The following is an 18,800-nucleotide window of genomic DNA, read 5'->3' as shown; positions in this document are numbered from 1 at the left end:
GAAACATCCATGGATTCTTGAACACTACACTCCTCAGATTTGTGAGAGGGGAAGGAAGCGGTGACCTCCTAGGATTTCCTGTGGGTTCTATCATTTATTATAAAGGCTGGGGATAATGTTAACAAGGTCAGGCAGCCTACGTGCCCTTCCTCTGAAGGAGATGTTATAACTTGCTCTGAGAGGTACACAAGTCAGTGAGATCAGAACTAGGCTCACAAAAGCAAGTTCTGTTCTATGGAGAGTTTTCCCTGTGCGTTCTTGCCCTCTTCTGACATGCTCACCTTATAAAGCGGTGTGGGAGGAGGGCACGGCCAACTTTCTCAGTGTCATGCATGCTCCTGACTTGCTACTGCTCTCAACAACCTGACCCAAACTTACCTGAGCGCTTGCTATAAATATAATTTAGGCTATTTGTTTGAAGCAAAACTGCAATATCTGAACTTCCTTTATTCCCCTTTCCTACCTTCAAAGCCAACCACAAGAGGATGCCCCTCCTTAAAGCAGAGCTTCTACCAAGCCAGCACAGTACCGAAAACCAACAAGACAGGAATTCATTCTCTTCGAGACCACAGGGCCACAGCAGTGCACAAATCTGGCCCAGGATCCTTCCCCTCAATCAGCATCCAACGACGCAGTGAACAAGAAGCACATCGTCTTTAGAAGAGGACACCTATTTTCCTCTTCATTCCTGCTTGAATGCTCAAATGAAACCCATTACAAACTGGCTGTGCACACATTTCAAGCTCAATTCCTTTTCCAGTCAAGGCTGGTTTTCTCTCCTCTGATACGCTCCTGAGAAAATGTAAGAAAGACTCCTAAGTCAGACTTGCCACTTCTTTTGTGTTGCAATCCAATTGTAATATTACAACTGTAATTCCCAGATATGAAAATATTTAGAACTTAATTGCAGAGTTAACTGAGCTAAGTGGCACCAGCTATACAATTGATAGAAACCTTACTGCATGGAGCTGGCATTTCCACAGGAGCCAAAGAGTTTAGGTGTCTCCTGACCAATGATTCTCAGAAAAAGAGTAATTACTTCTTTCAGGCTGCTTTTAAAAATCTTATCATTAACACCTACATTAAAGAAAACAATATAGAAGTAGAAACTAAAGCCCACGATGATGATCTTCATAAAGATATTGAGTTCTTCCCCCTCTCAAATTCCCTATCCTCGAGTATCTGATTTTATAACTTCTATGTTTCACTAGTTTTGTACGTTTCTATTTCTAGGTTGCTATGATTCTTTTCACTAGGGGAAAATATAGGAAGAAATCAGAACCCTTTATCTAGAGGACTCTACAAACTCCAGTGCAAAAGGAAGATTCCCAAAAGACTTTTTCATCATCCTTGTAAGAGTGCAGCCTAACGGAGTTTGAACATTTTAATGGCTAGTGATGAAACACCACAAAACAATCAAAACCAGACCAAGGATGACTGGCTGTAAGGCAGACTGCTGTTTCAATTGATTACCCCTTTGGCTCCAGCCCCAAGTTTAAAATGCTTCAATCCTCAGTTGCAGAGAGATTTAATTATTTCCCTAGTCACTGAAGGGGTGAATTTGCAATTCTGGAGAGCTATGTCCCCTATGAAGTGGCAAAGGGGGAGAACCATGAGCAGGGACCCCGCAGCTGGACATGCCTTTCCATGCCTCAGCTCATCTAGACCTCCAGCAGCACCCACAGCTCGGCTTCGGCTTCTCGGGCAGGGCCCACTGCAGCACCCATTGAATCCAGCTTGGTAAGGTGACCGAGAGGAAAAGATCCAGACACTTGCACGTGAAATAATCACCCACACAAAGTTTATACAAAGTCCTCTGTGCAGAAGCACGCGGGAGGACAAAACAGCCCAACAGCTACAATCCCCTTTCCTAGTCCTGCCCAGGGGCTTTGCACCACCCAAAGCCAGCCCACCACCCAGGACACAAGGCAGCCTCCCAGTGCCAAGCGCTTTTCTTCAAAAACATCGCTTTGGTGATCACCCATCTTATCAGATTTCACAGTAGGTTTTAAACTTGCTTGTCAGATACACGGGATCTTTTATAAATATATAAAGTAAATAAGTACAATATACAAATTGCTCTTTGCATAAGTCTTCTGCCTCCTGAGGACAGCAAAAACCAATTAGATATGGACACGTAAAAATTTTGCTGCATGAAAATCCAGGTTGAAGTCCCAAACCATCACCCTAAGTTAAACCCTCACTGTCTCTTTGCCTCTGTATACTCCTCCTAACTGTCTGCACCACAGTCTGTTCCTCTCACTGTTTTCCTTTGTTACCTCTCTTGACAGTAGAGGGTCTTCAGGGTGGAGACTGTTGCAAACAATTCTAGGCATGTTTGTACAGTGATTTGTAAAATGAGGTCACAGTCTCAGGTGGGACATTTATTTGCATTACCAAAGTACCTCGGTAACAGAGAAATAAGAATGGAAACAGCTAAAAATCAAAACTGTGTTGAACTGGGTGGGGAACACACATAAAGATGCTTTCTGGGCATCTTAACAGATGTATATGTATGTAATTTACAACAAAATAAGTTGTCTTAAGAGCCTTTAGTCAAAAAGGGAGCTGTGTATCATCAGGCATACAGCCACCTTTGACTCATTCACATTATTTGAGCTACTCACAAGTTCTCATTAATTACAGAAAGAAAATTTCCCCAGATACAAATCAATTAATACATAAGAACCCCAAAAGAGCAGTCTGGCAACCCACTAACACAGAGCAACAAAACTTGCACCGTTAGCGCAATGATATTTGAAATAACTACTTTGGGCAAAGCATCCTTGCAAAGGCTATTTTATGTATCCCAATTTTTTCTGTTAAAAATGTATCTTTATAAAAAGTAAGTAAAATAAATCTTACATGAAGCATTATTGGCTGAAAGTGACAACGTATATGCCTACAACTATTGCTTTCTCCTATACGTTTGTGGCGCTCTGGCAATTCACATGCTTAGGAAGGAAGAGATTCTCATCACACACTGTTACTTGTCAAGCCAGCTCCTCTTTAAAGTTACTAGAATTCACACAAACTTGCTGTCCTTTCATATTTTATTCTTCAAAGACACGTATGTCCAAAACATAGACTAGAAAACTGAGGGTATATAATTACCCGTTCAAAAGAAGGAATTCCTCAACATTTTTATATTCTTGTATATATGCACTGTCAGTTTTTATTGCTCCTCACATTCCACGTCAGAATTGGCATGGACTGAGACGCAAAGCTCACAGCAGTAAATCTAACTGCACAGTCTGCGCCCCAGGATGGCTGCCCTTCCCTCGTCTGACTTCTTACCCGGCTGTGAAGTTGCTGCACTTGAGCAACCACAGCTATTACAACGCCGGCAGGCCTGGCAGCCAGGCATTTCAACATCACTAGTCACTGAGCCACAAAACATTCTGACAAAGCAAGCGGTATTATACTCCTTTTCAGATACAAAAGAGAAGCACAGGTAATGCATCACACCTTGTTCCATATCTACTTAGTGGGAGAACCAAAATTAAAACCTAAGAGTTCTTATGCTGCTCCTCTGTTCTAATTTCTATATGCCAGAACAACTCTGTACATCCCCAGAGGTGTCCAAGGCCAGGCTGGATGAGGCTTTGAGCAACCTGGGCTGGTGGGAGGTGTCCCTGCCCAGGGCAGGGGGTGGCACTGGATGGGCTTTAACGGTCCCTTCCAACTCTAACCGTTCTATGATTCTATCACTTGATTTTGAAAAATGCAATAAATACGATACTCCCAAAATAAGATCACCTCTGACCCAGTCATGTCTCAGAATTTAGGGTGAGAAAACTAATGTTGCATGTTCTAAGCATTTATAAAGATATAGCAGATGTGGTTTTACAGTCTTACCATAAAAGCTATTCATAACATTTAGGGGTTCTTCTGCTGTCTGCAAAGACGTACAGCTGCATGTTCATGTGAAGTACTAGAAGGGGATAGTGAATTCTTTCTCACGTTTGTACAATCCCTGTTTCAAATCAGCAGCCCCAAGGAGGAGAGTTAGGTCTGAAAATACCAGTATCCAGTAAAATATATACTAGTATTCTAGTCATGACTTTGCAGCCCATGCATTCTGGGTTTTTTTGGGGGGAAAAGCTATATTAAATTCATATTATTGAGAGTTTATATTAGTGAGAGTTGGGATGTGGGCAGCATACATTTACACGTTTTATGTTTATGCTGAGATTCTGAATTTTGCAGTATTCTTGACATCTGCCTATCAGGTTATTAAGTCCATGTACGCTAAAAGTAATGGAAGAAATTCCTGACAACATCTCCCTACCATGTAAACGTTGGCTCATTTTCCATTATATACTGGTTCTTACCTGTCAAGGAGAAGTTCCAGTACTTCCTTAGTAGAAGAAAAGGCCCTGTATGTTGAGAGGAAGATACTGATGTAGGTAAAATCGTTATCCCCAAAAGCTGTCAGAAGGTTCTCCACAAGTTTCTCCAAAGTTCCAGCTTTAATAGTCCTGATCTTGCATGTTTCATACTGGCTGACTGTATGTTCTGGAGGTAACTGGTCCCCCTCAGCCTACAAAGTTGAAACAAAACCAAAGCACAAAAATCAGACAGAAGCCAGATCCCTGACACAGCTTTCACACTGACACACAGATTAAATTCCACCTTTTCACAGGAATAGTCCACCTTAATTTACCAAATGGTGTTGTCAATTTTGGCTCTCCAAACACCAAACGCTGTATCAAATAACAGAGGTTTTTAGTAAGTTTAACTTGAAGATATTTCTCCGACATGCTCCACAAAATATTTTATAAACTGACTGCTATCAAGTTATCTTACAATCCCATCGTATATTATTATCTGAAAGAAAATCCATTATCCCACAAAGCATATTACCAGAGGGAACAAGAGTGGTAATTCAGTGTCCCACTTAACTTCTGAATAAACATGAAAACTGACCACAACTTTAGCATCAGCACTTACAACTCCCTTGATGAAAATACCGACTTGGAGTCGTCACACAGAACCTAAGGTCACCAACACATTTGAACGCAAAACATTTCGTGATACTTTTGCAAGGAGGGCATCAAAGTCATCGTGCAAACATGCCAGTGTCATTTTCTCTTACAGTTTCCATTTGGCACGATATTTGTGAACAAAAGTAGGGTTTGGTGTTGGGGTTGTGCGTGTTTTTAAGCAGCATTTGGTTTTAATGCTTACAGCCTGCTTTAAGTCTGTAATAACAGAAACATTCCCTTAAATTCTGCCACTATTTAGAGGACAGTTCAGAAAATTATTTTTGTGACCAGTTTAAATACTTATTTGTTAAATATGTGTGATGGACAGTACAAACCCCACTGTTATCCCAATGCAACCCCACAGGCAATGAAGGAAACTACTCCTGAGTAACTTGCAAAATTTTGTTCCATGGATCTTATGGCTGTTTTAAGGGTGTATAATCTGCCATATACCTGACTTAAAGGTATAGACAGAGTATATATAGAATTATATATGACACCACCTTTACAGAAACACTGAAAGGGCGTAGCGATGGCAACAGCATATATCTCCTCCATTCAAATTTTCCCTACACAAAACTTGCTTGGAAAAAAGAAATATTAAATTTTCTTGATGACTATTCATCTTACAATTAAAACATACTTTGAAAATAACTAGTTACGCAATACAACTGCTTTCAAACAGGGAAGAAATTCTGCACTAGTGTATTTATTAACTTTCTATCCAGCAGATTGTTGCACTCACGATGTGTTGATTTACAGCCAAATTCTACTCCATGTGTGTAAAAACCTCTCATTCACTGACGTGACTGTGGACCAAACAAGGACAGAATCTGCTTCCAAGATTGATACATGCACAAAATTTTCCATTAATTGCAACACTGCAACTTCCCCAGGACATCATGTTGGGAGAATGTTAAAAAAAACCCAACCCAAACAAACACAAAAAAAGAGCAAAACAAAAAACAACCCCAAATTCTGAAGATGTAAAATGGAGTTTGTCAGCAAAACATTAAACTGCTGGAAATCATTTTAAGAGACTTTTAGGGCTTGTTTGTATTTGTATTATTCTAGCAATTCTGCCTGTAAGTTGAAAAGGAAAAGGAGCTGGCAGAGGAGCTGAAGAGCGGAGGTTCAGGCAGCGGCACTGCGGGCTGGGCAAGCACACTGACGGGAGCGCCTGGCTCTGCAGGCAAGTGAGAGCCCGGCTCTTCACCGACACAAGCAGGCTACCCAAAGGCAAGAGAGTTTTCGTGTTTGCTTTTGTGCTGTCTGCTCAGAGGAATACTCTATCTACCACTATTAAAAGATGTTCCTAAAGCTCCTTGCAAGTTTTGACAGTGGCACACGGTGATGACTCTTATGTGGTACCAGTTAAAGCCAGCAGAACTTCTGCGCTGCATCAAAACAATAGAAAAGGCTCTCCAGCTTTTCTCCTTCAACAACATGTCGAACAAAATGTTAGACGCTCACGGCTTCAATGAGGTCCTCTACAAGACTAAAAGTAAACAGACAGACATGCCATTTTATAGTCTAACTTTTTTTTAATGTTTTTTAAACAGTCTCACTTTGATTTTTTCAGGCAACAGATTATAGCCTTGATAATCTTCAAGTGTAACTGATGAGCATATAGCTTCCTAAAAGACAGACAGCAAATGTAGAACGACTGAACTGAGCTCTATTCAAGTCCTTATTTTGTGAGGTTGTGTGGGTACTCATCTGCTTTAATTCTAACATCTTTACTAATCCTCTGCAATGCTGTACCTTCAGAGGGGCCCACTCTCTTTTAAGGCGATCATCTTACAGCTATACAGCCCAAAACAGTACCCACGTATGCAGTTCCTGCTGAAACAGGAGAGCTCCATGCACGCTAACACACATTCGAGCCAAAACGTTCCTTCAAACACAAACCGACTCCAAAACCAGCTGCAGATGCCCCAGACTGAAGGAGCTATAATTCGATTCCAAGCTGGTTACAATGGAGGTCCTGACCTTGCCCCATACCAGCTGGCTCCCGAATCCACACACAATCTCACTGACTCACCCAGGCGTTGTGAAAGTGCAAGATAGCCACACACACAATTGCAGGATGAGGAAAAGATATGAGTATCAGCATAATATCCCACAGACGTCTTCTCTCTGCAACAGCCACCAACACAGGGCTCGAGAAAGAGGTCCTAAGTTACAAGCAGCTTGTGACCAGCACAGCTGCTTACCAGGTGTGTGAGAGCCAAGACTCCTGTATCAATCTGGCGAAGACATCACATGCAACCTTCGATACCTCAATCCCCACTTCCCCTTGGTCCTTCTCTGCAAGAACTGGCCAGGATACGCTGATCTCTTGCTATTTTGTCTACCGATGACAGGAAAATAAAGTAAAAGCTGCATATGCCCCAAAGTTTGACCGCCAAAATACAGATGTGGATCCCACAGCCTCATGGGCCAGAGGTACAAATGCTACCTGTTAACCTTCAATGGGATTACAGTTATAAAATCCACCTTCTCCTAAATTAATGATACATCTTAGCAAGAGGGAATAGAGGCTCAAGGTAAAAAAATAGTTCAAATTCTGAAGTGTAGTCATTATTTCAGAAACATCACTGGAAACAATCACTTTTACCCAAAAAAACCCACTGGTCTGCACTTTTTTTTTCCCAATGCGAATATAATCTGTTGAGATTCTGAAAGTGAGAATCGTGGAATGAAATCACTGTAGCTGTTTTTCACTAGGCAGACTGGAAAAAAAAATACCGAAAGAAAACAACTGGGATGAACTGTGAGTAAATGAGATATCGAATATTCTTTGGGCTTAGTCGTTAAAACGTTATCACTTTACTAAAGACTTCTTTTATTCAGAAATTCTCCAAAATTATTTTCAAGAGCACCTAACTAACTAGTGTCTCTTAAACTCCATTTTTACTAATTTTGACATATTTTTAAATGCTTTTGACTTTCCTTGAAACTTACCGCTTTTCCAGATGGGGAGTTTTCCACTCTAGCTATTTTTATTCACTTACTGGACAGACACCCTATGCTGGAATAAAACTGCCTGAAGTGCAGTAGCTTTTAAGTTCACTAAAAATAAGGTACTCTAATCAAGAATGACTGTTTCATTTCACTGTTTGTATAAATGTGAATCAGCTTTAATCTTCTGAAAGTAGGAATATGGTGCTGTTTGCCCCTTTTTTTTTTTTGATACTCCTTCCTTACACATAGGCTCTCCAGCATAAGCCTTTAGTATCTACACTCATCCTTGGCAGAGATGGATAAGGGAAGGGGAAAAAAAAAAATAATAAATCGTGGAATGATTAAGATTCAAAGGCCCCAAAAATACAAGCATCCATAACAGCAGACTGAGAGGAGAAAAGTCGAAGGTGTCCTTCGTTTAACATGCAATCACACATCACTTAAGGCAAGCAGCAAGACAGATGAAACAAAAGTTGTTTGAAGAACAACCGGATTCCATGGCAAAAACCACACAGAACTTAACAACGTGTCCTCAAGATGCTATGTAAGCCTCTACTCACTTTAGTCAAGTATTTTTGTAAAGAACTGCAAAAATATTAACAACTTATTTGACACAGTGTTTCCTTCCAACAAAGATCTTAATGAACTTTCTACTTGAGCCTGCTCCCTTTAAAAGGGAGAAAACAAGATTGTCCTGTAGGTATATTGGGAGATAAAATGCACAGCAGCTGACAATCATGCTGAACTGACTCAAACTCGCAGGCATTGTGCTGACTCCCCCTGTCCGTACCGCATGACCATTGAAAAAAAAAAAAACAAACAAAAAAACCAAAACCAAACCACACCACCAAACCCTGTGAAAAGTGGTACTTTTGCACTAACAATACCACCTAACAGTGCATCAGACAGAGCAGTGACCGGACTAAGCTTATCAAAGTCACAAGTATTTTGAGTCTCATTAGGGCTGTGCCCTCAGTTCTGCCATGCCGGCAGCATTTAAGAGCCTTCCATCCCACTCTCCTCTCTGTCCTTGCCCTCCACCCCGCACAACTGTCAGTCTGGAAAACAGCTTGCATGAGATAAGACTCTGAATTCGAAGCGGAATTTCCACTCTAGGAAAGCATGGCCTGAAATGCAGGATTTGGGTGGGCAGATCTTCTGCAGACAGCGCAGATGCCTGCCTTTGCGAGAGCGGCTGCTTTCATCGTACAGTGCACGTGGAAATAAAATCAATATGGATCTCTCCGCAGAGCTCCCTCCACTTCGCTAACTCCTGTTTCCTCATTTTGGATGCTGCTGAAAATCAGGTGTTGACGGTACCAAACTCAGAGGCCAAAATAACTTTACTAGCTCTTTCCTATGATCCGACAGCTAGGGGTATTCCTGGATTTCCAAAGCTCCACCCTTTTCCTTTCCTTTCTTACCACATAAACAAACTTTCTTGGCAGCAACCCAGAGTTTCCAGGACCAGTTAATTCCATGATCACTATACAAAAGGCATTCTCATTTGCTCGTATCCTTAGAGCTCACAGCCCGGCTGGTATCTGGCTGAAGAGCTGGCAAACAGGAACAAAAGCTGTGGTTCGGATTAAGAGGCAAAAAAAGAAGAAGAAGAAGAAACAAAATCCTCTTACACGAATGCTGTTGCTCAGTTAGAACCCTTTCACTCAGGCACCTTGCAGCTACTTAAAACCACTCTGGGGAAAATAAGAAACATCATGCATAGCAAGGTGCTGAGCTGTGCTTCTCACACCTTCTGAAGTTATGCTGATTTAGGCTCATTTGGGTATCAGTGAACTATGAGGGACTAGCTCTAAATGAATCAAAGCAAAAACAAAGCAGCCTAATTTACACATCACCTCTCACTGCATGCATCTAAAGGAGTTTAAGCAAGTGCATTAAGAAATTGAATCTTCAAAGAAGTCTACATTAAAATAGCATTGTCCAACTCGTAGAAATGGTGGAAGTTACTCAGCCATGGGAACATATAAATTCCTCCTCTGAATTTGGCCCACTTCTTAAAAGCATCTGTGCAGCAAAGGAATGGACCATATTATTCAGTGAGAGTCAAGTCCTCTGAGAGGTTCACTGTGCAGCATACAAGCTTTTTAGGGAGCAAAAATTGCCCTAACGGCTTAGCCCCAAACCTTCATCTCTCTCCATTCTAGTACGATCTATGCACTTACCTTCTCATTGCTTCCTACCTACAAATATTTCCTTCTCACCCTGACTCTCATCTCTCTTGCTAGAAGGACTTTTAACAAAAGCAAGACAAATCCTACTTTCTTCTTTTATCTGCCGTACAGTCTTCATTGAGTTAACTGAACCCGAAACATCATATTACTTAAACCATTTTCATTTTTGTTTGATGCGTTTCACAGTTCTGCAGTTCACCACAATCTTGTTCTCTCCTAAGCATGCCAGGGACATACTATTTTCATAATACATCATTGTGTATAAACATTCTTTGTGGTGGTTTTGATTGGACATTGAAGCTTAGCAAGTTCCTAATTTAAAATAGAAAAGCAAGAAAAAGAAACCAGTAAGTCAGGTAAGACTCTCAGTCATGTGCATCTTACATTGTTTGAGGAATAGCTGTCATCAAATTACACTTACTGGAAATACTATTCTGACCCAGCAAACGAATGTGTCCCATATTAAATATATTTCCAAAGCTCTCCTATATTAGAGGAGAATTTCTTCTGTAATACTGAGCATCCTCCTCTCTTTGGTGCTTAGGAACACTAAAATGCTCAATCACCAAACTGAGCAGTAAATACTCAAATTAATAGACAGCTAAGTGAGTAAAGCACCAGAAGGAAGGCAAGGAAATAGGTTTTATTGCCCATTTTGGCAGTAAAAATCAGCCCATTTTGTAAAATATTTCGACTTGTACAGATGAAGGAAGTGTCACATAGTGTCTCCATGAGGGAAGAGCTCTACATAGAGTCTTTGGACTTGCATAAAACAGGCAGTGATTAACCGTCAAAACTAACAAAAGCTTTTACAGGAATGGATTATAGGGGGTCCCTAAGAGAGCGAAAAAGGCAGCTGGGGCAGTTCCCCTGCACCCCACAAACAGTAAATAGTAATTACTGTTTCTGCTAACAACCCTTGCCTTAACTTCTCTTCCTCCCTCCCCACACGCTCACTGCTTCCAGTCTGTCCTGGAAATGCATTGATGCCAAAGCCTCCCAGGCCGATTACTTACTAGGAGCCGTAAAGTAGAAAAGCATGGGTATTGAGTGGGGAAAACCAGCACAAAAGGTGGCAGACAGCTCAAATATTTTGACTTTGAAACAGCTTCCAGTAATCCTGACTACAGATTACAATGACAGGTGTACCGTGCCTTCCGCCTGAAGAGTACGTCGCAGTTCAAGCCCATAGCACAGAAATCTTGTATTTCCATACAGAACGCAAGCCTCAATTGTGGTTATCCGAATACGCAGCACAATCAAGCAGGACATTTCTACTATTCACCACCCCAGCAGTTAATATCAACCATATCTATAAAACATTAGATAGATCAGCTTACACAGCCAAATAGTCATTTGGCCACTACTAATTTAGCTAAAACTACTGGCCGCCCTTTGCAAGGGGTGCGACTATTTTCTCTGCTCACAGATTTTAACTAATTTCAAAAATTTTAGCTGCACAAAGCAAAATGCCTCTTAACTGCAGATGGTAGGGAGCTTGGCTCTTCAGGTGACAGCCTTGCAAGAAGAAAAGTCCCTCCTGGGAGGTCTTCAAAGGTGGCTCAAGAGGATCTTAGCACTCTGGAAATTCAAGCCATGGTGCTCTTAGCCCTGGGCAGAGCCATATGGAAGACCTCTGTGTGCCACAGTTCTTCCAGCTATGGAAGGGCAGATTAACACTGACCTCCTCTATAAAGTACTTCTGAGTCCATAGATGACAAGTACTCTATAAAACTAAGCAGTATCATTTCTACACTGAGTCCATATAGCAGACCACCAAACCAGCCCAGTTTTGTTGCCACAAGTAGACAGCATAAGCTAAAAATAGCAACCGAAAACATGACAAATCCACGCATTCAGCTCAAAAGACCAGATCCCAGCTCAGTTCTTTGTAAGATCTACTGGTAACTTGAAAAGAAACTGTCTTTTTTTAACAATTAAAACTTTTCCCCAGTTCCTCCTCACCCGTTTTACTGTCTTTGGAGGAGTCACCTGCCAGCGCCATGCAATACCAGTCAGTCTAGATCTTAATAGAGGGTTGAGACACCAGAGCGTTCAACAGAAGAGACCTCCCCATGGCTTTAGCTTTTGCACTGTTACCAAGCGATTGCAGAATACTGTCACGAGCCAGAGACTAAGGGCACAGCAAGCAAGGAGTAGTGCAAACCCAGGTATGAACAAATACTTTGAAAAAAGATACTGTCAAAAATCATTGTGATATTTTTTTGTTAAACAACACGACACGCCGATACACATTGTAAGCAGCCAGGTTGAATACACATAATGGAGTCCACTTATTAGTGTGTAAATCTCCTACAAAAGAGTTAACTAAACCCTGAAAAGGTGGCACAAATGGCTAAGACCATGTCAACTTCCCAGTTAAAGATCTTTATACAAGGCAGGCTGTATAACCAGTAGAAGTCAAGTAACCTGATTCAACAATGTGGGACAGCACTGTGGCCTCTACACAGAGTACTTTCTCCGATTTTAAACTAATCTATATTTCAAAGGCCTACAACATTGGACGTTTCTCCTCATGTCATCCATATCAATATCCTCCCAGATACAAAAAAGTCACCTTCCTGCTAAAGTCATTGTCCAAGCCCATAAATCATCTCTTCTCCTGCTCTTTCCACCCCAATGCTTACGCTGCAGTTACGGCATAACTGCAGTTGTAATATTGCGTCCCCTCCCACCTCCCTAATTCCCTATTTTATTGTTATATGACCCTTGATTATTTTGACACGAGGCTAGACGTTGCAGGGTTATTGCCAGTACAACTGACTTTTGATGCCACTTAATACTGCCATGATATCAGCCCAATGACATCGCCACCGCACAAAAGTTTAAAATTCTCGATTATCCTCATATTTATGAGATGCCTGGATGTTAAAGATGACAACAAGTCTACATTTACCCTAAGAAATATTAGAGGAAAGCTATTATACAAATTTTGTTTGAGAATGGTTACAAAGCCATTTGCCATGCTTCTTTTATGAAAAATGCTAAAAAAAAAATACGCTGTCTTTTTTTACTAAATGCCAAGTATAGCAAAGAGAAGGGATGATTGATATCACCATTGACACAGTCAGACAGATTTAATATCGCAAGAGTCACACCATTCTATGAAAATTATAGGTCAACATGAAAAAATTATATTTTGACCATTCAGAAATGCAGAGCATTTTTTTCCACCAGTACCTACGTTGTTGGTAATCAAATGCTCTGCTACTTCTCCTGTGAAAAGTCACATTATTTTTTCCCCTTCCAGGAACATAATTTAATTTAATAGTGGAGCTCATCATCACTTTCTGCTCACTCAGTAGAAACAAAGAACATCCTGTATGAGACAGCAGGCAACACTGCTGAACTCAAAACGGATTTAAGGATGCCACAAGTAATAATTCTGTTGCATAATAGTAGCATGAATGCATATTACATAACCAAAATGGTTTTATTCATCCTGACTGTATTGTTGGCTTTCCTTTCACACTGTAAAGCCTGCTCAAACAGTAGACAGAAATTAAAATTATACTGACTCAGGAAATCAGTGTAAAGTGCTACTCCACTCAGAATAAACAACAAGGCAAGAGGGATAGATTTTAGTAGTATGAACAGCTGGAAAAGAAAACTGTAGGTGTGGGGAAATTAAGTGCATTCTGACAGAGGAGAAAATATTTAGCAGAAGATTGATTTGGATTTTAAAATAAACTGAAATTGAAACATAAGGTATTTTTGTGGAAGAAAAAATATCAAGGAAATGTTGTTACATGTTTCATAATAATTACTGTGAGCAATCTCTATTGCCAAGCTCTTTTAATCTTTTATAAAAGGAATAGGTTAGCTGTAAGTAAACCATTTTTATGACCACAGCATGAATACATACCTAAAGTGCATTATAAACTTCATTTCAATGGCTGTGCTTTTTACTACCCTTTGTTTTGAACCTAAGGGACCTCTCCAGGCTGGGGCCTGAGCAGAACAAGCAGTGATGGTAAGCTAACGTTTCCTAACGCGGAGAGTTACCAGCTTCAACCTTTATGCACTGAAAGAGTCCAAGAATATTAGTTCAATCGTTAGTTCAGGCCAAACTGCATTTTTACTATGTTATCTAGACATGACAGGGGATCAGATTATGGAATCTCCCGGGATTCTTCTCTTGCACACATAGATACGGAGAAAGGCAGTGTCTATGGATGAATACGTGCGTGTCTCTATGTACCGTACCTGCGATGGCAACATCCTGGTGCCAGTTCTATAGCTATCTCCTTTGTGACAAATTCTCCATGCTGTATGACAAACTGCACAAACGTATGGCAACTAAACACATTGCATGCCTACACAAATTACTGCCTTCTTGGAACTGCAGCACCCAGCCATTAGCCCATCTCTTCAGACCCAGCAGAGAGCAGCACGGGCTGCGTGAGCTGGCGCTGGACCCGCTGCAGACATTTGTATTTCAGTTTAAGAATGCTATGGCGCAGTTGGACTTCAATCCTTAGGGAATGGACACAAATCAAAACACACACATAATTATGTGGAAGTATTGAGTCAGAATGCAAAAATAAGTATAGCTTGCAAGTAAAGGGGAAAAGAGGAGCAAAAAAAATATCAGTCTGCAAGATAAAACAGAAATCATCCATGTTTACTGCCTGTAAGTTTTTGATTTTGGCTTTTTTTTTTTTAAATTTTTTTGAGTGGGGAGGGTTATTGTTTTATTACCCATCAGGAGTTAATAGCATACCTCTGTTCTTCTCTGTCCTGTTCTAACTCTACGGCCACCTGATGTTTTTCCGAACAAGACGACTGTTTTTGCACAAAGAAGAATGCGAGCCTCATGGTTTAAGTAAGTGTGCAAGAGTTCATTCACATTTTGCGTGCTGCAGGGAGCCAGCGGGCCGAGAGCACAGCCAGACCCGATCTGAAGCACTCAATAGGAGGAATGCAAAAGCCTAAGATCCGACTTCCAAGGGAAATACATTATTGTTGCTTATGAAACATTTCCAACAGCAGCACAATGGCTGCCATGTCAAAACGTAAGACACCATCCCTGCCCTAAAGGGTTTTTACTCTAAAAATACAAAACACACCGCAGGTAGAGCCAGAGATTACTACAAACCAAGCAAACAGACAAAAGGATGCGTAGGCATATCTTCATAATGATTTTCTTGTTGTATTTGCATGTAATATTTAAACTGGCTTCCAAATGCACCTCAGGAGCCTTAAGTTAACTAATCCCTTTTGCACTGAAAACAACAGTTAATCCTGAAGGGTGTATGGACTTGTCTTTTGCATCCCAACACCGACAAAGTTTTGAAACACTACCAACCTCATCAACTAAGTTTTATCCAGGTGAACACTGTAAACAACTGAAGGACATTCTGCACTTGATTTGAGTCAAAACAGAAACTCAACATGATTCAATGCATGCAAGCTTTTATGCAAGTTTATGTGCGGCACAAACTATGTATAGGAGGAAATAAAACCCTAGATAGCTCTTTAACATGTGATGGTCTATTTCTGCTTTAGGTTATATAGATACTCAGAAGTTTAGATCATTGATTTTTAAGAGTCAGAAGGAGCAGCTGAGATCAGGAAGTCTAAGCTACTACATGAGTTATATCATACGTCTCCAGTTTGAAGCCAAATAGCTACGATAACTTGAACACATCTCAAAGCATTCAGTCATTCCACATGGTTCAATCATTCAGAGATCTTTCAATAGAAAATGCCACTTTATAATAAAAACATGTTGTTTTACTTGCACAAAGAGCTCATGGACTCCCTAGAAAGGAAGAAACAGCTATTGACCGGGAGAAAGGTTGAGCCTTCATAAGGAGAAAGACAACTGTACAAAGCAGCTGAGGGGGTGGCAGGGAAATAAAATAATCCTTTAAACTGCTTTCAGAACAAAAAGGTGGGAAGAACATAAAAGGAGATAGATGAAAGAATAGAATATAATAACAGGATCACTCCACAAAAGCATTTTAAGTGCTTACACCTTATTAGTGCCATTGTGGCCCAGTGGCAGCATTGCCAGCTGTAGCCCACAGGCCGTGAGCTGGAGACCCACATAGCGCTGGAAGCCTCTGCAACCCACTCCCCCTGCAGCTGCCCCACTCACTCCCCGTGCTGCGGGGTGCGCTCCTGGGGCCCTGCCGGAAGGTTTTAGGAAGGACGTGAACTCTGGTGTCTCACCCAACACCCTTTCTCTTCACAGAAGGAATGAGAAGAGCCAAGCCTCTGCATCTATAAGCAGCAGAATACATTGCTCTCTAACATTTCAACAGTAAAGATTGTACAACAGAATCCCAAGGCATATCAGGAGGATCTTGCCCTGCTATGGAACTTTTCTTGTGTGTCCAGCACAGCTGAAGAGTTTTCTGTCGTAAGTTTGAATCTGTACAGCCTCGTTAAAGCACAAGAGTTTGCCTCTATACTCCTCGGAGCACTAAATCTCAAAATGAATAGTGAGTTTATTACAGGTGAGAAAACTAAACCCCGAGAAGATAAGTTGGTCAGTTCAAGCTACAGGGTGAGTCACTGGCAAATGAATACTGAGCACAGGACTCCTGACTTGCAGTACCTTTCTAAATCCAGTATCACGATTGTCCTCAAATTGGTATAACAGGGCTTACATACATAATAATTCACGTGCTTGATATTACAGGCAGGAAACGGTTTGTTCTCAGTGAAGACCTCACGTTATTTTTAAGCCATGGGAGACAAGTGGAGCAGCAGCAGCTAAGGGACCCCCACCACAAATTTCAGCGGTGTTCGCAGTATGCAACAGCTTCTGCACTGATGCAGGGCTGAGCTACACAGAATGACTACAAAAATTTGGACATAAATTGGTATTTGGACACAAAGTGGTGGCAAAGAGGAACAATTAAAAACTCCATCAGACTGCAACCCAGTAACCTGCCAGAGCAAAAGGTTGATGACTGCTACCATGCAAAATAGCAGAAAGCTTCACACCCAAGGTAGAGGCTGCCAAAATTTCATTTTGCTTGCCAAAGCTGTTAAAGGGTAGCTACACTCTGATGGGCAACAGATGGCTTATGCAACTAAATGTAGAGAAATGTAAGCGGCCAGCAAAAAAGTCTGTTGAAAGTCCTACCCTCAAAGGTCACAGTGTGGCACACAGATCAGAGAAAAGATCTGAAGGGTTAGAGTAGGCAGAACATTAAATCTTTCAGCACAACGTTTGGAAGCAGCAACAAAAAGCAAACAATTCTGCAAAGTATAAATAAAGGGTACCGAAGCAAGTCAAAGGACATTATTCTTCCACCGCATAAAAGGTCTGATGAGACCACATGTAGAGTACCGTACTCTGTTCTAGCTGCCTTATTTTTAAAGCAGTTATTATGCAGTTGAATGGGGTGAAGCAAAGGGCAGCCCACACAATTCCTACACTTGCAGAGTCTAAAACAGCAAGGACACAAACTTTTGTTTTACCCACACGAAAAAGCAGGATCTGAGCACCCAGAGCTCTCACTGACCAGGAGGAGGATGCAGGAGTGCTGGAAAACAGGCCCACAACAGACTCCCGTCCTATGTTGCAATATGGCCCTGACATCTCCTGGACATTAAAGTGCTCATGGTTCTTTCTGCGAGTGCCTGTGTTCAATTTTATTCTGCCTCGTTAAATATTTGCTGCAAACAAATTGAAACCAGAACTTTATAAACAGCAACACATAATAATTGTCATTTTAAACTAAACTAGAGGTTTTTCCCTCTGACAATGCCCAGATGCTATAGAGGAAGGTGAAGAAATAACACCCATAACATACAGAATATCTAGTCTAAAGGGAGATACTCTTCTCAGCTGCAAGAGGTGTTTGTTCTATACCTAAATCACAAAACATTATGTCTTGTGTTCTAAATCCCATATAGTATTCTTGTATTTGTTACTATTTATTTATATAAATGTTTAATCCATTCTGAATCCTTCTAGACTCAGTTGGACTCAATTACTTCTTCCAGTAGTAATTGCTTCAGCAGCAAGCCTTTCAGGTTAATTACATGCAATGTAAAATTACACATTTCTTTTCACCCCCCCTTGCTTTCAAAACCGCCAAACACTCCCTGGAGTGTCCCTTCTCCTCTCACTGTTTTAAATGCCTTCGCTATATCCTCCTATTCATCGCCATCATGGAGCTTCAATCCTGTGAAGATTTAACAAACATGCTTATTGTTAAACCTGCTCATCAACCCTAGTTGCACCAAGACGCACTTTTAACAGTCCTCACATATTCAGTGTCTCCAAATGCCGACAATCCTTTCCCATCTATAGATCCCTTTTCTAGTCTCCTTATCTTTGAGATGAGGGAAGGAGCATCAGGAATGAGTGAGGTGCTACTCTAATCTCCTTAGCAGTATTTTCTAAGCTTCACTTCATTCTCTTCATTCCCTGCTCCATCTTAATATTTGAGCCTGCTTTCGCAACTGCTGTTGCACAGTGGGCAAATGTTTCTACAGATCTCTGGACTCTCAGAAGTACAGGTCTTCTCTCCAAGTGGTTTTAATTAACTCACTTCTGGTCCTAAATTGTTTCAATGTGCAGCTATGCATTGTTACGCAGCTGCTCCTTGCGGCATATATGCCACATGGAGAGAAGATATCCATGGGATAACACTACGAAGCCGCT

The 18,800-nt window shown here is 41.1% G+C and overlaps 1 protein-coding gene across 1 annotated transcript in view; it reads right to left on the bottom strand.

The window, feature by feature from the left end:
- The window catches only part of RGL1 (ral guanine nucleotide dissociation stimulator like 1), a 77,683-nt gene that overhangs the window by 47,816 nt on the left and 11,067 nt on the right, over positions 1-18,800 (bottom strand). The window contains exon 3 of the mRNA XM_063345310.1: positions 4,335-4,543. Within this exon, the coding sequence (XP_063201380.1) occupies positions 4,335-4,543 (209 nt within the window). The remainder of the gene's footprint in view (positions 1-4,334; positions 4,544-18,800) is intronic.

This window comes from Chroicocephalus ridibundus, chromosome 8 (genome assembly GCF_963924245.1).
Source record: "Chroicocephalus ridibundus chromosome 8, bChrRid1.1, whole genome shotgun sequence".
Taxonomy (NCBI): Eukaryota; Metazoa; Chordata; class Aves; order Charadriiformes; family Laridae; genus Chroicocephalus; species Chroicocephalus ridibundus.
This window is presented reverse-complemented; position numbering and strand designations above follow the sequence as displayed.